Source organism: Alexandromys fortis, unplaced genomic scaffold, assembly GCF_014885135.2.
Source record: "Alexandromys fortis isolate MF-2015 unplaced genomic scaffold, M_Fortis_MF-2015_v1.1 scaffold_121, whole genome shotgun sequence".
NCBI classification, from domain to species: Eukaryota; Metazoa; Chordata; class Mammalia; order Rodentia; family Cricetidae; genus Alexandromys; species Alexandromys fortis.
In genome coordinates, this window is record NW_026068037.1 from 842,000 (window position 1) to 864,931 (window position 22,932).

Sequence of the window (22,932 nt, forward strand, 5' to 3'; positions counted from 1 at the left end):
AGGAGGGTCTGTGGTGGTGACCCCTGAGGCAGAGCAGGAGGGTCTGAGGGGTGACCCAAGGCAGAGCAGGAGGGTCTGAGGGGTGACCCCTGAGGCAGAGCAGGAGGGTCTGAGGGGTGACCCCTGAGGCAGAGCAGGAGGGTCTGTAGGGGTGACCCCTGAGGCGGAGCAGGAGGGTCTGAGGGTCTGAGGAGGGTGACTACCTTCCTCTTGCTGCAGTAGATCTGCCATTTCTTCTCGGGTGGTAGTGCAAACACAGCCTCTCGGTTTTTGTCTGTGAGGTCCAATTCATCCTACAAAGACAAGAAGAATCATGCCTGTGTATGAAGCCATACAGCTCAGCACACTCCAAACTACCCTGCAGCCTATGATCCTCTTCCCAGGGAGCATACCACACCATAAGGCAACTCTTGTCCTACTAGAAGCAGAGTCCCGAGCCTTGCCTCTGCCCAGCGCTCCCTTTCTTCCTGTGCACACCTCCTTGTCCTCATGCACCCCCTTCCTGCTTCAGGCCAGCTTGTTCCTGCCTTTCCCACCTTTGTTCCACTGTCCCCTTGTCTGATGCATCCGGGGCAGGGTTGCTTGTCTTTACAAGGTCTGCCAACACCTTAGGTTAATGGCCATGCCACTATATGGCCTTGCCTTTCTCAGATCTTCCCACCCTTCTGCCTGCCTATTGAATTTCTCCTCCGAATTTTCCTGCGCCCTTCAAGTTTAGCATGGGCTGGAGAAGCTGAGCCAGAGGGGTGAGGGCCAGAGTCTGAGCGGTGGGAATGGGACACCATCCTAAAGGAGGCATTGACACTCAACCCTACAGGACACCAAGTGAGGTGGTGCAGGGCTCAGAGCTCCACAGAACTGGGCTATACTTCCTGAGGAGCAAGCCTCTAGGGTGGTCATATTTTGGGGTCTTGGTAATTTGAATGATTTTACAGGTTTGGCTTGCTGAGGGACTTCTAAGGAGCTGTTTGGTTTGTTTGGTGTGTGTGTGTTATGAGGATATGAGTGTAGGTACACTTGGAAGCCAGAAGTGGGCATCAGATCCTCTGGAGCTGAAATAACAGGGAGTTAAAAACCACTCAGTGTGGTGCTGGGAACCAACCTTGGGTCCTCTGTAAGAGCAGCAAACACTCTTAACCACTGAGCCATCTCTCTAGCCCTAGGGCTTTAGAGAGAATGTTTAAGACTTCTCCTTTCCTAGGTCAGAACTGTTAAATAGAAATATAGTGAAAGTGGCATATTTAAAAATGTTCTAGTCACACAAAAATATTAAAGAGGAAAAATTAATGAAGTTAATTTTAATGCTACATTTTATTCCAATTAATATACTTAAATATGACCATCTCAACAGTTTAATAAATGTAAGGAATGTCAGTAATATAATTTACATTTTCCCTTTTCTCTTTCAATTTCTTTCTTCTTTTTTTGAGATAGGTTCTCTTACAGCGTAGACTGGTCTGGAATTCACTATGTAGCGAAGGATGACCTTGAACTCCTGATCTTCCTGCCATCCCTACTCCCCAAGTGCACCACTACACCTGGCTCATTATTTCACTCTTTCTTTCTGTCCTGCTGGGGGTGATCAGCAGCTCAGCTCGGCTCAGCTCAGGTGGCCAGCAGCTTAGCCACTGGACAGCACATACCGCATGCTTAAAACAATGCCAATCAGCTCCCATGCCTTTGCAATTAAACATGTCTACAGGTTTAGTGACAAGAAGAAACTCTTGCATCAATGTTCTCCTCACAGGCCAGGAGACGGTCTTCTTAGATCTCAGTCAGGCCCCAGGAGCCAGATATCTCTGCCTCCATATTTCCAGTTATTCATCCTCCTGGTCCAAGGCTCGCAGAGTCCCCTCTAGAACCCCTTTCTGCTTGCTTCTGAAATTAAAGACCCTGACAGAAATTCCAGAAAGCAACTGAGAGAAAGCTATCAGGAGTTCTCAAAGTCTCTTTTCATGATCTGACCCCTTTAATGGCAGCCAGGCTGGTCTAGCACGAGATGACCCAGAGTCAAAGGGAACTGAGGCAGATCGCTTGTCCTGCAGGCCAGTTTGCGCTGTGTGCCTCAGCAAGGGTCTGTTTCCTCTACAGCGAGGGTGCTCTGGGAAGCAATGCCTCACCCCCAAGAAGAGCTTTGCAGAGGGGGTAACTCGGCACTCAGACTCCTGTCCTCTCCCTTCTTTGCTGTCTATTCACCCACTCTCCTGCATCAGCGCCCTCTCCACCCCTCCCTCACTGACCACCAGCTCTGCAAAGCGGACGTTGAGCTCCTCTGGGTTCGGCATGGGACCGGAGAACTCCAGATACTGTAACGGGTGGTTGTCCCGGAGGTCGATCTCAGGGAGGTCGTTGCCTCCAAAGCAGCAAAGGAAGCCCAGGCCATGGTGACTCCTCTTGCTCAGAGCCATGGTCACTGCAGGCTGGGATGGTCAGCAGGCAGATGCCTTAGGTCCTCATTGGCACAATCTAGGTAACAGGACAGAGAGAACAGGTGGATATGAGAAAAGTAGGGACAGAGGCCACTCTGCCTTCAGAACTCCTGTTATGGAGACTGTTGGGGGCCATCAGCTCACTAGCAAAGGCCTGTCCCCTCTCTCAGACTCTGCTTCTTCTGTCTTCACCTGGAGTTGCTCATCTGCCCTCAGCAGACTCGCAGGTGTTTGTGATGTGGACATTTCCCTGTTCCCTTTCTTTGTCCCTGGAGACATAAAGAGGATAGCAGTCACAATCTGGGACCTTGAGGTGGTCAGAGTTGGTGTCAATCTGATGTTTCCCATACCTGTGATGAGGCTATTCTAGGAGTTCCCTGCCCCTGGAGGATCAACATACACCAAAGTTCATTGATCTGATCCATTTCAGGGTTGGGGAGAGATGGCTTTAAAGGCAATGGGAGGGGAGGGTAGAAGACAACTGTTGGAAGAACTCCGAGCTAATTAGAGGACTCAAATCCTGAGGCATAAGCCTCCAGAGGAGCAAGGATGGAAAGAGCCTTCGTAGCTCTCACCCGTTCTCTTGTACTCAGATTCAAGTAGCACAGCATATCCACAAGGCAACGGCTCATCCATCTGCCTTGAAGGAGGCCAGTGCTCTCGGCATGAGGAGAGTTGGGAGATTAAAGCCCAGGTCAGATGAGGCTGCCCTTTGGGATGGTGTCAGATGCGCTTTTCATACCCACCAAGAACAGAGGACACTACTCTAACCAGGAAATGGGACTGACTGGTGGATTGGAACAGGAGGGGTTAATTCATTAGCTTGCCCCTGGGGAAACCTCACTCAGAGAGGTGCCAGCTGGAGGAGCAGCACTGACTCCCACCATGGTTGCCATGGCTGCCCTGGACTGCTTAAGCTAGGCCATTGGAACACAGACCGCTTCAGGGCAGATCCATCCTCCACCTCTGGTTCCTAACACACCTCAGATGACCTGAGACTAACAAGATTCACATATTCAGTCTTTCTCAGGTCTTCTCCCCACCATCTTACATACAGAGCTCCATTATCTAAATAGAGATGTAGGATTCATTTGTTTGCTCTGTGTGCGTGTGTTGTGTGCGCATGCTCACTCACAAACATTTGCATACCGTGATACACATGCAAAGTCAGAGGAACTGATGGGACTCAGTTCTCTCCTCCCGCCATGTGCATTCCAGGAATCCACTCCAATTGCCAGGTTTGGTGGCAATCACCTTTACCTGGTAAGCATCTTGCCAGTCTTTATTTCATTTGGTGGGGTTGTTGAGTTATTTTTGAGTCTTGGTACTTAGCTGTTCTCTCCTTAGTCTGGATTATTACCACATGAAGACATACCCACAGCTGTCACTACATCATTGTCGAAAATACTGACAGGGCCAAGCACGTAATCCCAACGAGATAACAGCCACATCTCCAGATGCCCACGCACTCCTCGCCCACACCTGAAGCATGGTCCATCAGTGAGCTAACTCTGTACCCATGTGACTCTAACAGCCACATCTCCAGATGCCTGCACACTCCTCGCCCACACCTGGGGCATGGTCCATCAGCGAGCGACTCTTCATTGCCAGCCCCTTCCCTGTGCAGCAATGTGAGAAGTTTTTACTGTAGCCCTGTGAACTTGCTATACCAACAGTGAAGCATTTCTTTGAACCAAGCTCTAGAATCTTACAGTGAAATAAAGAAGTCAAACATGGCACATGTGTGCCCTGGAACTTTCTAGAGAATAGCCCTTTACTCTGGGACTTCTAACAATTTACCTAGTAGTTGTGAAACTCTATCAGGTCTCATTTAAATTACAACCCATTTTAATTGCCATTCTAGGACTTTTAAAAAATGATTCCATTTTTATCTTTCTTTATAAATTGTGTGGTAGGTTTTTGACTAGGTTCAGACCAGCCTTAAATAAAGCAGTTTAAAAGAGCCATGTGACAGTGCTTCTTTTGTTGATTAAACACCAGCCCTCGTGCATATCTGAGGCACCTTGAAGGCAGAGGCTGCATCCCCGCCTCTCTGGTGACCTTCCTCTCTATAGGTAACAAAGCCTTGTCTCAGCGGGTGCTCAGTCCATAGATCTGCCAACTTAGCCATTCCCTCTGTTCTCGGAAAATCAGGAGACAGGGTCTTTTACTAAGCAGCCAGGAAATACCAATTGAAACTGCTTGGCACTAGCAGATGACAAGCAACCGGGAACCTTTTCAAGGAGTAAGAGCAGAGTTGTAGGGCTGGGATGGAGGAGTTGTTATCCTGGGCCATAGTGACAGAGACTTCAGACGCTCCAGGAGGGATCTCTGGGGTTTTCTATGGGATTTGAGAGCTGGTGACCAAGCTGAGTGGTGCTTGTTACTCTGTCTTTGTTGGGACAAAATTCCTGGCAAAAGCAACTTAAGGAATTTTGGGGGTATAGTCCCTCATAATGGGAAGGACGTGGAATACAGGAGTGCTCGGCAGCTGGCTACATCACATCTGTAGTCAGTGACGCAGGAGGAAGCTAGCACCTAGCTTGCTTTCTTCTTTTTATGCAGTCTGGGACTACAGCCTGGGGAACAGATTGCACCTCAATCAGCCTAATCGAGAGACTCCCTCACAGACAAGCCCGGAGAGTTGCCTCTGGTAGTTCTAGATTCTGCCAAGCTGACCACGGCCAACGTTAAGCCCCAGAGTGGATGAGACAAGGTCCTAGTGGCAGAGTGTCAGGCTTTGTCAGGCTCCAATCGGAGGGCAGATGGGTAATGGTGAAGAATCCGAAGCTAGCTCCCTCTGTCTCACCAGCCTTGTGAATCCAAAGGAGCTGCAGAGCAAGACCTCTTGGGTTGAGTGGAGAGACATAAAGAAGCTTCCAGACGCAGAGGCAATGAGGCCAGGCTAGGAGCATGGTGGAACTCTATGAGGGTCAGAATGATGCCCAGAGGACTTGTGGCCCTCTCTTCTTGCCTTCACCCCTCAACTTCTTGTATCTTGTATCTCCTCAGCATCCTCTGCTCTGCCACCCTACCAGGCCTTGCCAAATCAGGAATATGAGCTAAGATGGTCAAGCTGGAACAGGTTTACACAGCTGCTCACAGCCACTACTGCTCTGGTTGGTCGGTATCCTTGTGAAATTATCTCGCTGACATTTCTTTTCCGAGGAGATAGGCACAGAGACTGCTTATACCTCTGCCCATCTGCTTTCTTAGCTCCAGCCACTTGCTGGAAGTGCCAGGAGCTGAGGTCTGGAAGTCAGGCATCCTGAACTTTGACCTCTGACTTTGTTTTTCTGGCTGGTGGTGACCTTAAGGATATCTCCTAGCTAGGAGCTCAGGTGCCTTCTCTGAGATACTGACATAATCACCGAGTGTTCGGCAGGCATTCTGTGAGGGGTGAACAAGGCCATGGGCATAAAGGGATGGGGACCTGGGTTCTCAATAGGTGGAGACCAACATGGCTGCTGGACTTTGGTCTCAGGGCCACCACAAACGAGACTGGACCTGCCCAGAAACACATTCCATCAATGGGATGCTTAGGTCCAGCCTTACAAGAATTGCCTACTGGAATTCAGAAGTCACCGGATTTAGTTTCAGAACCTGAGAAATTGAGCTCAAGGAACTGGCCTTTTCTTGCATTCCAAACTCACTCTATTAGTGAAGAGCTGATGGGGTTTTGAGGTGACAGATAGGCTAATTATGCTGATTTGATCTTACAGAAAATGAGTCTGTGTGGACGTGTGGCCTTGTACTCCACAGGTATACACAATGACTGTGCATTAATCAAACCAGGGCTGGAGTCTAGGGAGATGACTCAGCTGCTAAAGATTTCCCTTGCAAGCATGAGGACCCCACTTCAATCCCCAGAATCCATGTGAAAAAATGTCAGACATGGTTGTTTGTGTGATCCCAGAGCTGGGGAGAAGGAGACAGGAGAACAAGTGGGGCTTGCTGGTTTGCTGGCTAGTCAGTTTATCCTACTCGGGAAGTTTCAGGCTGGTGAGAGATTATATGTCCAAAAGAGATAGGAAGGTGGATGAGCAATACCTGAGGTTGCCTTCTGTGTGCATGCACATGCATACACACACACATACACACACGCACACAAACACACACACGCACGCACGCATAGACACACCACAAATAGAGCTGGGATACAGTTCAGTGGTAGAATGCTTGCCTGACATTCATGAGACTCCAGGTTCAATTCTCAACATTGCATCCCAAATCAATCAATCAATCAATTGAAATTTAAAAAGAAAAAGAAAGGAAAGCAGAAGTCAGTGACTGAGTGTGGGCAGAGAGTGGGAAGGTGAGGAAGCCAGAGCAGTGTGTTGTGACAAGTCCCTTTAAAGAGAGGAGCAGAATTGAGAAGCCACGGGGCTGGGGGTGGACAGCAGGAAACAAGAGCAGAAGAAAGCCCAGCGACTTGAGCTCAGGCCAGAGGGGCTGAACCTGCCTCCAGCATGACCTATTTTTCTATCCATGGAAGCCTCCCCAGTACTGCAGCATCTTTCCCCCCACATTCTTCTTTCCTATGGGGACACAAAGCCATGGGGTCAACACCTTCTGTGAGCTGTAAGAGTCTCTTCCACTCACCCCCACTGCCATAATCTCCCCATACTCTGAGAATGGGGCTGGTCCCAGCTCTGTCACTACACTTGAGGGTCAGCGTTCATGGTGTCTCATAGTGTCCCTCTCTCTGAGACCTAGCACACTCAACGTAACAGTTGCCTTTGACTGAAGATCTCCAAGGACTCTACAACCCCCAACCTTTCTCACTATCTGGCTCCATCTCTTCCCAAAGGTTTCCCAAGGGACTCCCCTATTCTGAGCATCCCAGCTCCCCACATCCCACCCTAAGTCAGGCAGGAAGGACTTCCTATGTCTCGAATCTGTTCCTATTTAAGTCCACTCTAACCCTGACCCTGAACCCTCATCTCTCCACACTGCACAGCTTGCATCCTAGAACTTCAAAGGCCCCCATCAGTGTTATTTATTTCTTGGTCGTAATTAAAGACAGAATAATGTTAATACTTCAGATTTGATGGCATGAAAGGCACTGGAGTGGATCTACATTTTATACCAGTAAAGACCCAAGGTCAATGGTATCAGTAGAAAGACATAATTAAGGGACTAGAGAGATGGGTAGTTCACAAAACACTTGATGTGCTTGTATGATGTGCTGAGTTCCATTTCCCAGGACCAACATGAGAAGCCATGTGTGGAAGCCTGCACTTGTAAATCCCAACACTGAGACAGGGAGACGGGTAGACCCCTGGCACTCATTGGGCCACCGCCTCGTCAAACTGGTGACCTTCAGACTAGTGAGGAATCCACAAGGCAGGGTGGAGAGCCCTTAAGGAACACCATTCCAGGTTGGCATCTGGCTTCTATACACACATGTGCATGACATCTGTGTGTATATCTGTACTCCCACACAAAAAGTAGTGATTAAGGAACAAATAGCAACAACAAAACTATGGTTCCAAGAGAGCCAGGACATGGCAGAAGGTCCTACAGCCATTTGACAACACAGGGAGGATTCCAACCCACATCTGCTCAGAACCACCAAACCTCAGAGTTCCTGCCCAATATCCTAAGTCATGATCAGTTCAGAGCTTTCTCAAACATGTTACAGATTCAGAGCTTCTAACTTGGGCTTTTCTGTTTCCTGTGAGTTGTTCTGGAGACTCTGAGGTCTTGGGTCAACTTTACAGTGACCTTGGAAAAAGTCAAATGGGTTGGGGGATGGGTGAGTAGGGTAGAGGAGAAACATAGGAGGGATGACTAACACAACCCTTTGGAAAAGTGGTACAGTGTGTATGTGTGTGTTATACACATATGAACATTTGTGCACACGCAGAGATATGAAGTGGGATTATCCTATAAAAGGGTTATAAATCCACTAGACACCACAGGCTAACAATTAAAAATCCTTTTTTGGAGATGTTGGCTGGTGAGGCCCCATAGGCCCCCAAACATTACCAGGTAGTGCCAATGCTCTTGATTATCCTCTAGAACTTGACAGACGACCCTATTGCTGAAGACATAGACCCGTGAGCCATAGAGCATGGAGAACTCCAGCTGGTACTGACCTGAAAGATTCACCCTTGCTGGCTACCTTTCCTGGTGCTGAGAAGCTATCCACACACTACTGGAGAAGGAAAGGAACAATCAGTCTTACCCAGCTACACAGAACACTGCATGCTGAAACAACAAGTGGCCTGGCAAGATGGATCCACTGTACAATAATGACAAAATATCATGGAGCGTTATGAACCTCAGCTATTGAAGACAGAGTAGGGATGGCAGGGATCAAAGGAGAGGGAAAGATGCTGATCTACATACGAGAAGATAAATGAAAATGGCACCTATGGGGTGGTCCTTCAGTTCCTCCTCAGCTTGTTCATATAGTCTCATCTGTCAACCACACACCATCTTTATAGCAAAGATCTGTATGGTATATGTGAATAGTATATGTGCATGTAGAGTATGTGTAGATGATATATGGCTGTGGAATGTGTGAATGTTAAATGTGCTTTTAAGGTATATATATATATGGTATATGTGCATAATAGTGCATGTATGTGGTACACTAGATGCTATATATGTATATGTCCTGTGGGTAAATGGCACATGTACAAAGTATGTGTGGTGTATGCATATATTATATATGCATGTAGAGTATATATGTAGATAGAATATGTGATTGTAGTGTACATCTGTGTGGTGTGTGTATGTATAGATGGTATATATGATATGTGTAGATGGGTGTATGTGTGCATATGTGGTGTGTGTACCTGTATGGTATATAGATGGTATATATGCATGTGTAGTGTGTGTAGATGGTGTATGTATGGTAAATGTGTTTTGTTGTATAGATGGTATATTTGCATGTGCATGTGTGTAGACAACGTGTACATATGTGTTGTGTGTAGATAGCATATACATATGTGTAGTATGCAAATGTGTAGGTGGCATAAATTTTTATGGTACATACTGAAAGATTATATGTGTCCAGTTGCATGAGTTTAGATGGTTTGTGTTTATGTGTGGTGTGTGGAGGGCATATGTGTATACATGGAGTAGACGTGTAGATCTATGTGCATGTGTGTGGTTGTATACTTTCAGAAAGTTTATGTATATGTGTGGTGTGTGGAAGGCATATGTGCACACATGGAGTAGATGTGTAGATCTATGTGCATGTGTGGTATATTGGTATATTGTGGTGTATATGTGGTATGGTATGTGTGTAGTGTGTATGTATGGTGTGTGTGTGGTGCACATATTGTATGTGTATGTGTGGTATGTGTGTGGTGTGTATGTGATGTGTGTATGTGTGGTATATGTGTGTAGTGGCGTATGTGTGTATGTGTATGGTGTGTGTGTATGTGTAGTGTGTGTCCAGCACATGCATCTGGACTCTCCTGGGTGTGTCTCACACTGGGGCATACCCTGCCTCTGCTATGGGAAATCAGCTGCTTCTGAGAACCTGAGACGGAAGAAATAAATTGATGACAATTATGCATCCTAAACAGTTCCAAAGCTCCACACCTCAAACAAAACAGAACAAAACACCAACACATCTCTCAAAGGATACTAGTGGGTATTAAGAGCATGGCTGGGTTCACGCACCTTGTCCCTTTCTCCCTCTCTCCCCTATTCCTGGCCCAGCTCGCTCCCCTCCTCTGTTTTTGGCCTTTTTGGAGATCTGCGCGTTGAGTGCACCAGGCCAGCACCCAGTCCTCTCCAGTCTCATTTTCACTGTTTATTTTGGGACAGACCTCCATTACCCAGGCTGGCTGTGAGCTTACTCTGCAGCTCAGTCAGGCCTTGACCTTGGTATCCTCCTGCCTCAGCCCACACCACCAAGCCTGAAATCCACTTTTCTAGTTACGGTTGCATTTAATCATCTCAACATCCCATAACATGATTTGAAGTCCACTTTTACTTTTTAGACATTGTGGACTAAACCTGGGGCCTTGCAAAGCTGAGTACACATCTACCTCTGAGTTCTCTATTCAGTGCTGAAAACAGAAATTAGGTTCTGAAACAGGGTCTTGATAAGTCGCCCCGACTATACTTGATCTCACTGTGTAACTCAGGCCTAACTCAAATGCACGATTTGCTTGCCCCAGCCTCCATAGGAGCTGGGATCACAAGCCTGTGTTTCCATGATCTGCCTGCCCCAGCCTCCATAGGAGCTGGGATCACAGGCCTGTGCTCCCATGATACGCCTGCCTCAGCCTCCATAGGAGCTGGGATCACAGGCCTGTGCTCCCAGGCCAGACTTGTTTCTTTTTTTTTTTTTTTTATTAAAGATTTCTGTCTCTTCCCCACCGCTGCCTCCCATTTCCCTCCCCCTCTCCCAATCAAGTCCTCCTCTCTCGTCAGCTCAAAGAGCAATCAGGTCCTTGTATATAAAAGAAACAAGCAATAGCCAGAACCTGGAAACAACTTGTTTCTTTTATATACAAGGAAATGAAGGCTCAGAGAAGACCTGCAACTTGCCGGATTGAAGTCAGAAAGCATGCAAACTAATTCCAAAGCTCAGAAACAACCTTTCCACTGTGCAGAGATCAGAGGGTATAAACGGCAGCACTAGTCAAAGCAGAAGGGTCCACAGAGCCACAGCACTACCTAAAATATGCATGTCAGTCCAGTCTCCTCACCATCTCCATCCCAGCTCTCAGAATAGAACCTGGCTTTTCAGACAGCAGCCTGGCTCAGAGCCCCAGCCGTAGGCAGCCATCCGGCCGCATCAGCTCACCACACATGGTCCCAGAGAGGTCCAAGTGATCTGGTCTGCAGGGCATGCCAGCTGGGTACAGTCTAGATCTGCACCCTTCTGCCACTGGCTTAAAACTCTTAATGTTTAAAACAAGAAACCTTACATTTTTGTCTTACCCTGGGTCCTGCAAAACCATGAAGCTGGTCGTTCCCATCTCTACAGTGGCCAACTCGGACACGATTTCCCAGGAAGTGCAACCCAGGCCAGCCACTCCCTGTATGTTTCCAAAAATGTTACCCACAGTTCCTGGATGGGCAGGACTGGAGGCAGATATGTTACTTTAATCTGGGTGGCTTCCTGACCCAGCGGCCTTGATCTGCGATGCAAGAAGTGGCCCCCAGCACCCTGATCTCTCCTTCCTCCCTGGCCTCCCTCCTCCATTGCAAGTAACCACGCTTCCCTTCACAGTGACCCACTTACTGCTCCAGAACTGGAGGGCAGGGACCTCTCCCCTGAGGCAGGAACTTGATAAGAGCGAATGAATGGCTACGTTCAGTGGATTCCCAACACTGTCCATGATAAGATGCGGTATTAAAGTAGCGATACATTAAGCCTGCACAAAGACTATGTGTCCTTCATCATTCTACAATTAGATAAGTAATAAAAGCTTGAAAGAGCTTAGCTTTGAAAGACAGTCAAGAACCGCTGCTCTGCTTCTTCTCCTGGGGGTCTCTGTCCCCACCTCTCATCCCCAATATCAGCCTCCACCCCTATCTATCGCCCCTCCATGTATCTCCTCTTCATGTATCCCTCCTTTTGCCAAATAGTGGCTTTTCTGGTCACTCCAGTCCACCCACACCCTCCTAGTTCATAGAGAATCACAGTATTTGATTTGTTTTGTATTCATTTATATTTTTATAACAACCAGCTTTGCTCCATCTAGATTCTGGTGCCAAGAGAATCGCCTCTAGTGCCCGCCATTCCCTGGAAAAGCACCTTCTTCATGAATAAATTCAAACAGCCAGCTGTGCAAAGAAGAGAAAGGGATTCACGGCAGATCCAAGGAATCCAGGTATTTTTCCTCTCCAGTATCCACTAGAAGGCATGTGGACCTTAGCTAAACACTCTCAAGACGTGTCAAGTGACCCTCAGAAAGGAATGTTCTTTTATACATTTGTGCAGTTAAGTCATACCTAGAATTCCCAGGTAAACTCAGGACATTTTGATTTCTGAACCCTTCATATCTGATTTTTCATTTTTTTTTTAAATTTGCTTTATTTGTTTTATTTTATGTGGATGAATATTTTGCCTGCATGCTGGTATGTGTGCCATATGCATGCAGTGCCCATAGAGGCCAGAGGAGGGCAGCAGATCCCCTAGAGCTGGAGATACCTAAGGCTGTAAGCCCAATAAGAATTGAGCTCCTGGGTCCTCTGCAAGAGCAGCCAGGGCTTTTAATCACTGAGTCATCTGTCCAGCCCTTTTAATTTTAGTTTCTGAGACCAGATCTCACTTTGTAGCTCAGCCTGTTCTGGAACACACTATGTAACTCCCTAGACTGGCCCTAAACTGATCCTAAATCCTCCTGCCTCAGCCTCTGGAATGCATGGATGGCAGGAGCTCCTACTTCTCTTCTCCATGACCCTTCGTTACCCCTTAACCCTCAGCATCTTGCACACAAATGTTGTAAGAAGTAGTTTTCTCCACAGAGGCTGAGATTTCATCTAGAGCCCAGCCCCCACGCACACGGTCTCCAAGCCCTGCATCAACATCTCATCTCTACCACCCCCTTTTCATCCCTGACAAGTCTGCAAGCTCTGCACTCAGTCTCTCCACGAACTGACAGGGTCTCCCTTTCTCAGTGCTTGGGATGTTGATCATCCATCCTGGAAACCCCACAGAGAAAATCCACTTCTTGCATCCATCTGTGACCCCACCTAAGGCCCTTCTCTCAGATCTGTCCCCTCTTCATGCATGTTCCCTACTTTCTGCAGATGCTTCTGCCTCCCAGACCCGGTGCCTCCCTTGAACCCACCCCTTCCCGAACACTGTCCTCCCAGAGCCTGTTCCCATGATGGATCCTGCCCCCTTCCCCAAGGAAAACCTCCCTCCACTTAGAGTGTCTTGTCCATCTCCACAGGGAGGCCCTCCCCACTGACCTTCCCATTCTGCCGACTCGCACCGGTGAGTCTTCCTACAGTGCTTTCCCTGTGCCCTCCCCTATCCTGGCACCACTCAGCTCCACGCCGATCGACTGCTTCCTGAATCGCCGCTGCTCTCACTCAGCCAGGACATTCCTCATTCAAGAACCACATCTCCACAGTTTAGCAGGAACTAGATAGTGCGTGGTGCAGGGCCTGGCACTTAGTAGGCATGCTGGGGCACAGACAAGGTTCAGGGCCAGGATGTCTGCTTTTCTCCCTCCTCCGGACCTCTGCCCCTCCTCTCTCTTTAGACCACCTTGCCTCTCTCTGGGGATGGTCTGGCAGGCCCAAGGTTCAAAACCACGGAATGCCTTAATTGTTCTCTGCTATTCTGCAACAGGCACAGCCTCTGTGTTATTTCTTTCTTATATAAAGAAACTGTGGTTTTTCTCAGACAGAGGTCTCATAGCCCAGGCTTTCCTCAGACTTGCTATGTAGTCGCGGATGACTTTCAGCTTCTGATCCTTCTGCCTCTGCATCCCAGGTTCTGATGGCATGCTGTGGGTTTACACAGTTTCCTGCAGTTTGGGCAAGCATTCTACCAACTGACTTGCTCAGCGTTCATCTCAATAGGGAGCCCAAGCAACTCTTCAACATAGGTCCTAGCACTCCAGTTTTAAGTTTGATGGAGAGGGCACAGAAAAATCAAACCATTGGGTCAAGTGTCACAGAACATAATCCCCTACACTGGGGTTACAAACAGATTTTGAACAGCTGGCCAAAGCTCCTACACCCTCCCACCCTGCCATACACACCAAGTTCTGTGTTTGTAGATTACCTGGCGTTGACAGCCAGTCAGGTCTCCATACAAGTGCTCTTTGTCAGTTCTGCATTCACCTGTGTGGAGCATCCCATTGCATTCAGGCACCGAGGACATGACTCTGTTGCCACCACACCTCGGGCACTGGTGTGGGAAGCCTTGCATGTCTGGCTGCAGCTCTGCTCTGCTCACCTTACACTCTGAGCTTTCCTCTCACACCTCTTCTTGGCTTCAGGTCCAAAGTGCACAGCAAGCTACATGCTTGCATGGGCGCCTAGGTCCCCAAGTTCTCATGTCTCACTACACTTTTCTGCTGGATCTGCAGTGGCAGTGCATATCAAGTCACCTCGTGGCCATCTGGACACAGGAGTTTAGTTTTGACCTGCTTCTGCCATCCTCTGTGGCAGTATTTATACCAACTTTTCCCACAATCCACCTCTTCTTCTCTGTGACTGTGAATGAAAACCTCCCCAGCAACATGGTACACTTGGATTCCACTCCAAATCAAATAAGCCCAAAGCTGTAGGTGGGCCCAGGGCCTGGGTAGAGGCCAACAGGACAAGAGGCTCATCCCGGTGTGGTCAGAGTTGTCCAAATTTTAAAACTGGAAAGTCTCAGTTATGAAGAATCTTTCCAACTCAAGAAACCTGAAATAGCTGGAACACAGAAAACTCTGTCCAGGCCAGTCTAAAGCAGAGGTACCATGGCAAGCCCTAGAGATAGCCTAGTCAACCAGCCACTTCCATTAAAGTCACAGCCTACTGGCTTTTTGTTGTCACGTGGATCTGATTATCTCAAAGTGACTAGCAGTAGTGCCAGTCAGGAACTTGTTCAGGAAAGCAAAGCTTGCAATCTTAAATCATCATCACCATCATCATCATCATCATCATCACCATCATTTATCCTTATCCCTCCTAGAAGTCATGTACCACTTTAGGTGCTTCAGGCGTCGTCACAATTCATATCAAAATAGGCAAGGTCACTGCCACTGTGATCTCAGTGACACCTGATGAAGCTCGGTCCAGAAAGAGAACCAGCCAGGCTCCACTGCCCATAGGTGGTAGCACCATGTCTGCAACCATGTTTATTCCACCAGGAATCCATGTGCTTCTCACTGAGTCACCTCTCATGAATCCCTACCAAGGGCCTCAAGTTTAGTGATGAACTCGGTGGTAATGAAAGAGTTAATGTCAAGCTTGAACTGGTGGGAGAAGTTTGAGGCTAGGAGTTCAGTTCCCCTGGGAGATGTGATGTAGATCAGAAAGGGCTTGGCTATAAATCCCAGGCAGCAGTGTTTACTGACCACTGACTAAGTAGCCAACTTGAACAAGCCAGCTAATTAAATTCAACAAGAGCTCCATAAAGTACACGATGTGGGGGTGTTTGAAGCCCATACAAGAACATCTCTTCCTCTTGCTCCAGTTCAGGGCCAGTGCGGAAATGGATCCAAGAAGCAGACACATGGAGGCCGGAATAGCTGACACGGTTCTGAGAAAGCAGTTGGGAATCCATGGCTTTAGATTTCTGAATTCCCTAGTGAGCAAGGCCAAGTCACAAGCCCAGTCACCAATGGTAGGCCTCCCCACAAGACTGGACAGATGCACCCACCCTGCAGGCAGAAGATCCAAGAGAAGCTGGAAAGGGAGTTAACAGGCCGGCTCACAGTTCCTCCAGAGTTATGGGTCAGATGCCTCGCCTCTTTCCTGAGGATGGGCTGGGAGGGAGAGAGGATGAGTAGTCGGGCTTTCTTTACCACATATGTGAGCCTTGGCCTATCCCCAGAGATGCCCACATGCCTTGGAGAAAGAAAGTTGAAGGTTTCTCTCTGCACAGTTCCCCAGGTGTCCCTGAGGCACCACCAGCACTGAGCAGTAAACAAGGGTCTCTTTGGGAAGCAAGAAGTCAGGGCGGTTCCTCTCCCAAGGGTTGGGGTACTCCTGTGTTCTATCAGGGAAGTGATTGCTCAGGAAACCTGCACATTATACCCTTATCTGGAGCTCAACAATTAGGCCTCCTGCAGATCCCAGGTAGGTGGGAGAAAGTTTTCAACCTACCTAGAACCAGATCTACGGCACAGCAGAAGCTCCCTAAGGACTCAAATGCAGCTGACCTTAAAGTTTCATAGCTCTGAGTAGAGAGAGAGGGGCTTTGCCACCGCCAGGTAACTTAAGAGGTTTCTTGTGTTCTTGGTTTACTCATCCTGTTTGGGGGTGCTTCATCAGGTGTCAGCTAGAGATCAACCTGACAATGACCTCACCTGTTCTTGTGACTTGAATGAGGTAGTTGGGACCTGGAGGCTAGTACCTGACCCATGGTACCTGGCCCACGGTAGGACCATAGATACACTGTAGGTCTTTGCATCATTGCTGTTTGGAGATGGCTCCTTTGAGAAAGATGGAGGAGAGCTAAGGAGATGGTTAAGTTAGAGTGTCTGCCTTAAAGGATTTGTGTTTGATCCCCAGAAGCCACATAAAAACAAACAGGCATTGGTGATACACACTAGGGAACACACTGTTGGGAGGTGGAGACAGGTGGATCCTAGGAATGGCAGACCAGCCACCATAGCATACTTTGTGATTTGCAGCCCTGTGAGAGACCTTGTCTCAAAAACGATAGTGCATAACGCCTGAAGGACAGCAGCCCAGGCTGTCCCCTGGCCTCCACATACATGCACTCACACACGCACCTGCACACATGTGAACATGGACACACATACACTGATTGGCTTTTTTAAGAGGGAAGACTGGAGAACGTACCAAATGCAAGCAAAGGACAGAATAGCTCAGTAGGAAAGCATCAGAGCCTAAGGATGTGGGATGACATGAGCCAGAACAGGAGCTGAAACTGGGGAACACAGAGGAGGAACCCCTGTGAAAGAATGGCAGGGGTCTGTGCCATCCGTCTGGCAGAGTAGTGCCGATTCAGTCACTCAAAATAGAGCTTCTCTCTCTCCAACCCTGCAATTTCCTCCCCCTCCTCCTGCTCCCTGGGCCACACTCCACATGCCTGTGTCCAGACTCATTTGTTTAAACACCCCCCCCCCCGCCCCCTCCCACTCCTAGCCCTGCCCTGGGGACTCGAGGAATCTGAGAAATGTCTCCAGTTCCAAGTGCTGGAGGGAGATAAGTGTAATAAAAGGAAGAAAACCCTCCCTATAGACCTGTCCTGGTAGGACTTCCCAGCACTGCTCCCAAGTTCCTCTTTCCTCAACAGATGGCCGGCTATCCTGACTCAATGTTACTATGCTGGTTAGAACCTCCGGGATCAAGAGAGCACCAGTAGCCTCCTTCCCATCACCAGACCAGAGTAGTGTCTCTGCCATCTTTGACAATCTCTACCTTCCCTCATTTCATCATTTGGCTTGATGCTTATCCCTACCTCTTCCTGTTTAAGCCTTCATCTATACGCAGTTGTCTGGACCAGGGGTGCACAGGAAAGATTCGGATATAATGACATACAGAGCCCTTGTCCTCTAATACCAGGCTATGGGCACTCATGCACTCCTAGTAGGAAGGGGCTCCTTTTCATGTTCTGCAAGTCTTCTGTGTATGTATGCACACACATGTCCATATATGTGTATGTGCTGTGTTCATGTCTGTTAAGATGGGTTTGCATATGTGCATGTGTGTAGGCTGGGGTCATCTTTGACTGTCATTTCCCAGGTACCTCTATCTTTTTGTTTCCTTGGCAGAGTCGCTCACTGGCCTTCAGCTTGCTAAACAGCCTAGGCTGGCCAGCCTGAAATTCCAGGGATCAAGGGAGCACCAGTAGGTGCTCCACTTCCCTAGGGTTGGGATTATAAACACATGGCCCCATGCCAAGTGTTAGTTTTTGTTTTCACACAGGTTCTGGGGCCTGAACTTAGACACTTTGCTGACTAAGCCATCCTCTGAAGCCATCCAAACTTCCCAGCCATGGGTGAGATGCAACCAAGTCTTCCCACCCTCCCTATTGCACACACAAAACACATGGAGGAAATCCCACTACCAGATGCACATGCAATGAGCTTCAAGCCCCACACTGCTGCAGACTTTAGAGACTAGTTAAGCATCAAGACATGCCATCTTCTGTCATTGCCTGGCTCCCCTGTCTGGCATGTAGCTTCAGGCAACATTTAGCCGCCTGCTTCAATGTGTCAGGTACTAGAGACAAAAGACAAAAAGGATCCTTTCCCGAGGACCCAGTAGAAGGACATATATAGCCTATTGATGACCCGAGATGGGACGCTCAGCGACAGGAGTGAGATGGCCCTGGCTGGGAGCAGAGGGGAGCATCTAAATACTATGACCTTCCCAGATGGTGATTGTTCATGGGGCACGCACCAGGAAGGGCTCTCTGGAAGAGGCGATGCCAAATCTGTATCTTATAGAGGAGAAGCAGGAAGTCTGGGAATGAGCCTGTGACACTGGCTTGGTTTCTGCCACTTCTGGTCATCTTAGTCACCTCTCACTGACTTGGCTTCCTGCCCTTCCCTCAGCCTCCATCTCAGAATGTCCCTTCCACTAAGGCATTTGTAAAAAAAAAAAAAAAAAAAAAAAAGAACTCACATCAGAAGCATATGGGCATATGGTATGCTTGTCTGGGACTGGATTTTCTCCCTTCATTTTATATAGAATTGACATCAATAACATGATGCTAATGGTGAAATAAACGCTAAAAACACAAAGCAAAGAATTTATCTCCCCTTGACTATTTTTAAATTCTTTCTCAATATTTATTTACTTAAAAATTTTAATGTTTCATTTACTTTATTTTGTATGTAAGAATGTTTCGCTCGCATGTATGTGTGTGTTACACTTGTACACCTGGAGCTTGCAGAAGCCAGAGGAGGGCATCAGATGCTCTGACACCAGAGATATAAATGGCTGTGAGGCACAGGTGCCTTGCTTCTCCACAAGTGCTCTAAACTGTTGAGACATCACTGCAAGCCCTCCTTTTCTTTCTTTTTCTTTTTCTTTTCTTTTTTTTTTTTTTTTGAGACAAGATCTCACTCTGTAGTTTTGGCTGTCCAGAGATTTACAGAGATATGCCTGCCTCTGCCTCCTAAGGCATGGGATTATTTTATTAAGAGGTTATTCTTTGAAATTCTCATACATGTATGTAATATGCTGTTAATCATATCCATCCTCACTCTCTCCCTCCAGTTCCCTGTGGTCTGTCCCATCCTGACCCCTAACCTCTGGACTTCAGGGCCTCTCTCCCTCTTTTCAAAAGATAACCCACCGAGTTCAGCGGGTGCTGCCTGTGTGTGCGTGACTGTGGGATCATCACCACAGCACAGACAACTTCCTGAGAGCCATCTGCTGCTTCCCACAAAAGTGACTGTTTTCCTTTATCAGCTGACAACTGCTAGTAGCATAGGTAGGCGTGGCTTTGGGAACCTACCTCCCTGCTGGCGTCTCACTAGATTTATCTCATACAAGTTCTGTGTAGCTTCAGGGAGTTCATGTATGCAGCGCTATGTCTAGAGGCCAGCACTTCCCAGTACAGCACACCCGCTGCCCACTTTTCTGTGATATTCTGTGAGTGCTGAGGGTAGGGAAGGTCGGTATATATATTTCCCAACTCCTGATTCCTTTGTCTCACTTCTGTCTGCTACAGTCACCCGACCAGGTAGGGAAATCACTGCCCAACTGCAAGGACAAGGAAAGCTACTGTGTTCTCATTTCCAAGATGGAAGTGGAATTTGGAGCCCACTACCAACACACACGGTGGGTCCTTATAGTCATTCCTGGCCAAGCCAATGGCCAGCAGCCCAGGGGAGCCAGCAGCGCAGGGGAGCCAGCAGCCCTCCCTCTGGGATTTGTAACATACTTCTTTGGACTGCGCTGTAGATCACTGGGAGTCAACTAAGAACCTGTGCCCAAGACTCCCCTCTGAGCAGAAGCCTGGGCCACCACGGTATGATGGGTCTGAGGATCTGGATGTTCAGATTCTTATTGGTTCTGCCATGAAACTTACTTGGGAAGGTAACTACTTCAGGTATAAGATGCATGTATGGGAGGACGTGGCTGATAAGGGATGCGTGAGGCATGAGTGGGAATTCCGAAGTCAGAACACATGTCAGCTATGATGTCTTTACAAGGAAAGTATTCCCAACATATTTTCCCCAGAGAAACCAAGAAATTATTCTCCCCCCCTTTATTTTCTCTTCTGTTACATCTAAACTGTGAGTTTATCTGAGGGGTAGTCAGGGAGAAAAACAGAAAAGGAAATAGTCCACCTACAAACGTTCAGGGGTCCACCATTCCATTGGTGAATGCCAGTGAGCATCCAGTCATGCATCAGTGATCAGTATCAATCTTGCTACCCCGCAGCCCTGCATCAGTGATCAGTATCAATCCTGCTATCCCGCAGCCCTGCATCAGTGGACATCAGTATCAATCCTGCTACCCCGCAGCCCTGCATCAGTGATCAGTATCAATCCTGCTACCCCGCAGCCCTGCATCAGTGGACATCAGTATCAATTCTACTACCTCACAGCCATCCAAAAGCTCTAATGTTGCCTGTCTAGGTGGTGTCTTGGGAATCTCCTACCCATTGAGTCTCCCAGTGGCTTAGGAGGGAGCATATATAAGAAGCTAGAACATGGGAGGGGGGCAGACGACCTGCATTCTTGCATTCTGTTCCCAATGGTACTCCTTATTTGTGATACCGTGTTTGATGAGCCCGTTTACCTCCCCATACCCCAATGCCTAGATTTGAGTATGGGAGTGACTCTGACAGGCAAACCCTTTGAACCCTTCACCCCAATCCTTGGTGATATTTGAAAAGCTGTGGGGCCCTTGCCAGCTGCACCATGCTGGTGGAAGTTGGTAATTAGGGACAGGTTTTAAAGATGACACCCACTTGCTTCTAGTGACAGCCTTTCTCTGCATCCTGTCCACCACCATATGAGCAGACAGCTCTGTGACAATCTAGCTGATATCCCCTCCACCATCACTTCCCTGCTAGGAGGGATTAAAGTCTCTTTGAAGCTTGGTGCCTGTAAACAGAGACTGGGCCATCCTTTCCCAGCTGCCCAGACCCGGATAATCATACATAAACTTCATAATTATAACGCTGCTTGCCCAATGGCTCACGTGTATTCCTAGTTAGCTCTTACATCTAAAATTAACCCATTTCTATTAATTTATGTATTGCCACAAGGCTGTGGCTTACAGGTAATGTTCTGGCATCTTTCTCCTTTGACGGCTACATGGCATCTCCCTGATTCTCTCTATATACCTCTGTTCAGATTTCCTGCCTGGCTTAGCTCTGCTAAGTCATTGGCCAAACAGCTTTATTCATCAACCAATAAAAGCAACACATATACAGAAGAACATTCCACATCAGAAGCCAAGATAGACATTTCCCTCCTTAAGCTGATTATGTTGACCATTTTGTCATAGGAATGAGAAAATTGACAAATACCCTTAGTTTCTTATCTCTCCATTTTCCACACACTCAACTGCCATATGAAAAATGATGCATTTTATGCATTTATCATCTCTCTTCAGGGATCCAACCTGATCCAGCCTAGTCATGGACGTCAGTGAATACCCAGGCATGAGTCTCTGTACATATAACCTTCAAGGGGCATTTTCTCAGCTTTCTTTGCTATCTGAAGTGAGTAGATTCATTACCTAATACATAACAGGCCCTTGGAATGCAGATAAAGATATGAATCTTAACTGAGCAGCTGTCTAAGCTCAGACAGTGATGCCACTACACACGCCCCTGTTAACTCATGTGATGTCTCCACCACACATGGATGAAGCAACTATAAAATATGATACGTGTGAATTTGATTGCTCAGGTCCTCGTTATGTGCTGAGCAGTTGATGGCTAACTGGAGACAGCCAGAGTTAGGCTGACTTAGGCAGGGCCTGAAAAGCTTAATCCCTGACTCTTCTCACTCCACAGCAAGGCAAGGCTGGGCTGCCGGGCCCCTGGCAGCTGTCCAGGTGGAAGAAAAATGTCAGAGGTGTGTGACCGCAGAGCCGTTTTGGTCCTGATGTGGTCTTGACCCAGGCAGCTAGAAGCTCCCCTACTCTCCTGCTGAGAAAGCTGCCTGGGCCTGAGTGTTTAGAAGCTCTTAAGCTGAGCAAGCTGAACGGTGGGAACTTCTGCCTGCCCGGGTCCCACGCCACATCCTGGCCTTGGAGGATGTAGACCGAAGGTCTGGCCATGCTTCCCAGCTATTCCCAGGCGGCCTGCTTTCCCTCCAGCTCAGCTGGGCTGCCTGAACCAAAGGGCTACAGAGGCAGGTCTGTTTCCTCCAGCATCACTTTGTATCCGCTCAGAAGAGGGAAGATTGCAGATCTCTGCACATGGAGGGTCTGGTTTAAACACTAGCTTCCATCAGTCCTAAAGTCCCTGGCCCTGCTGGCCTGGGGAGGCTGAGAGTCCAGGGGCAAAGCAACCTCTAATGACCAAGTCACAAAACCTACCACTCCAAGTAGGGGCTTTTCATGTCTCTAACTTCTCGGAAAGTTCTAGTCTATCAACTTCCCCAAACATCCATTCCTTTCCCTGGATGACCCAGGAAGAGATGCAACCAAGAGGTGTCTCTATGGATGAAAAGGAAATAGATAAAACTCAGCAATGTTCCCCTGGCATCCTGCATTCCACAACCCTTGATGGCCCAACTCTGGGCCAGGAGTGGTCCATGGTAAGGAGATAGCAGTGGGAAGACACAGCATGCACTCTTTGGGGAAGCAGGCAGGAAGGATAGCGCTATTTCTAAGTGCTACATGGGACACAGTGCAAGACAGCATGGGTGAATGGTATGTGACTCAGCCTGGGAAGGAGAAAGAGATA

At 48.1% G+C, this 22,932-nt stretch overlaps 1 protein-coding gene across 1 annotated transcript in view; it reads right to left on the reverse strand.

The window, feature by feature from the left end:
- The window catches only part of Daam2 (dishevelled associated activator of morphogenesis 2), a 117,985-nt gene that overhangs the window by 52,577 nt on the left and 42,476 nt on the right, over positions 1 to 22,932 (reverse strand). Inside the window, 2 exon segments of the mRNA XM_050165066.1 lie at positions 204 to 293; positions 2,241 to 2,466. Of these exon segments, the coding sequence (XP_050021023.1) occupies positions 204 to 293; positions 2,241 to 2,408 (258 nt within the window). The 5' untranslated portion in view covers positions 2,409 to 2,466.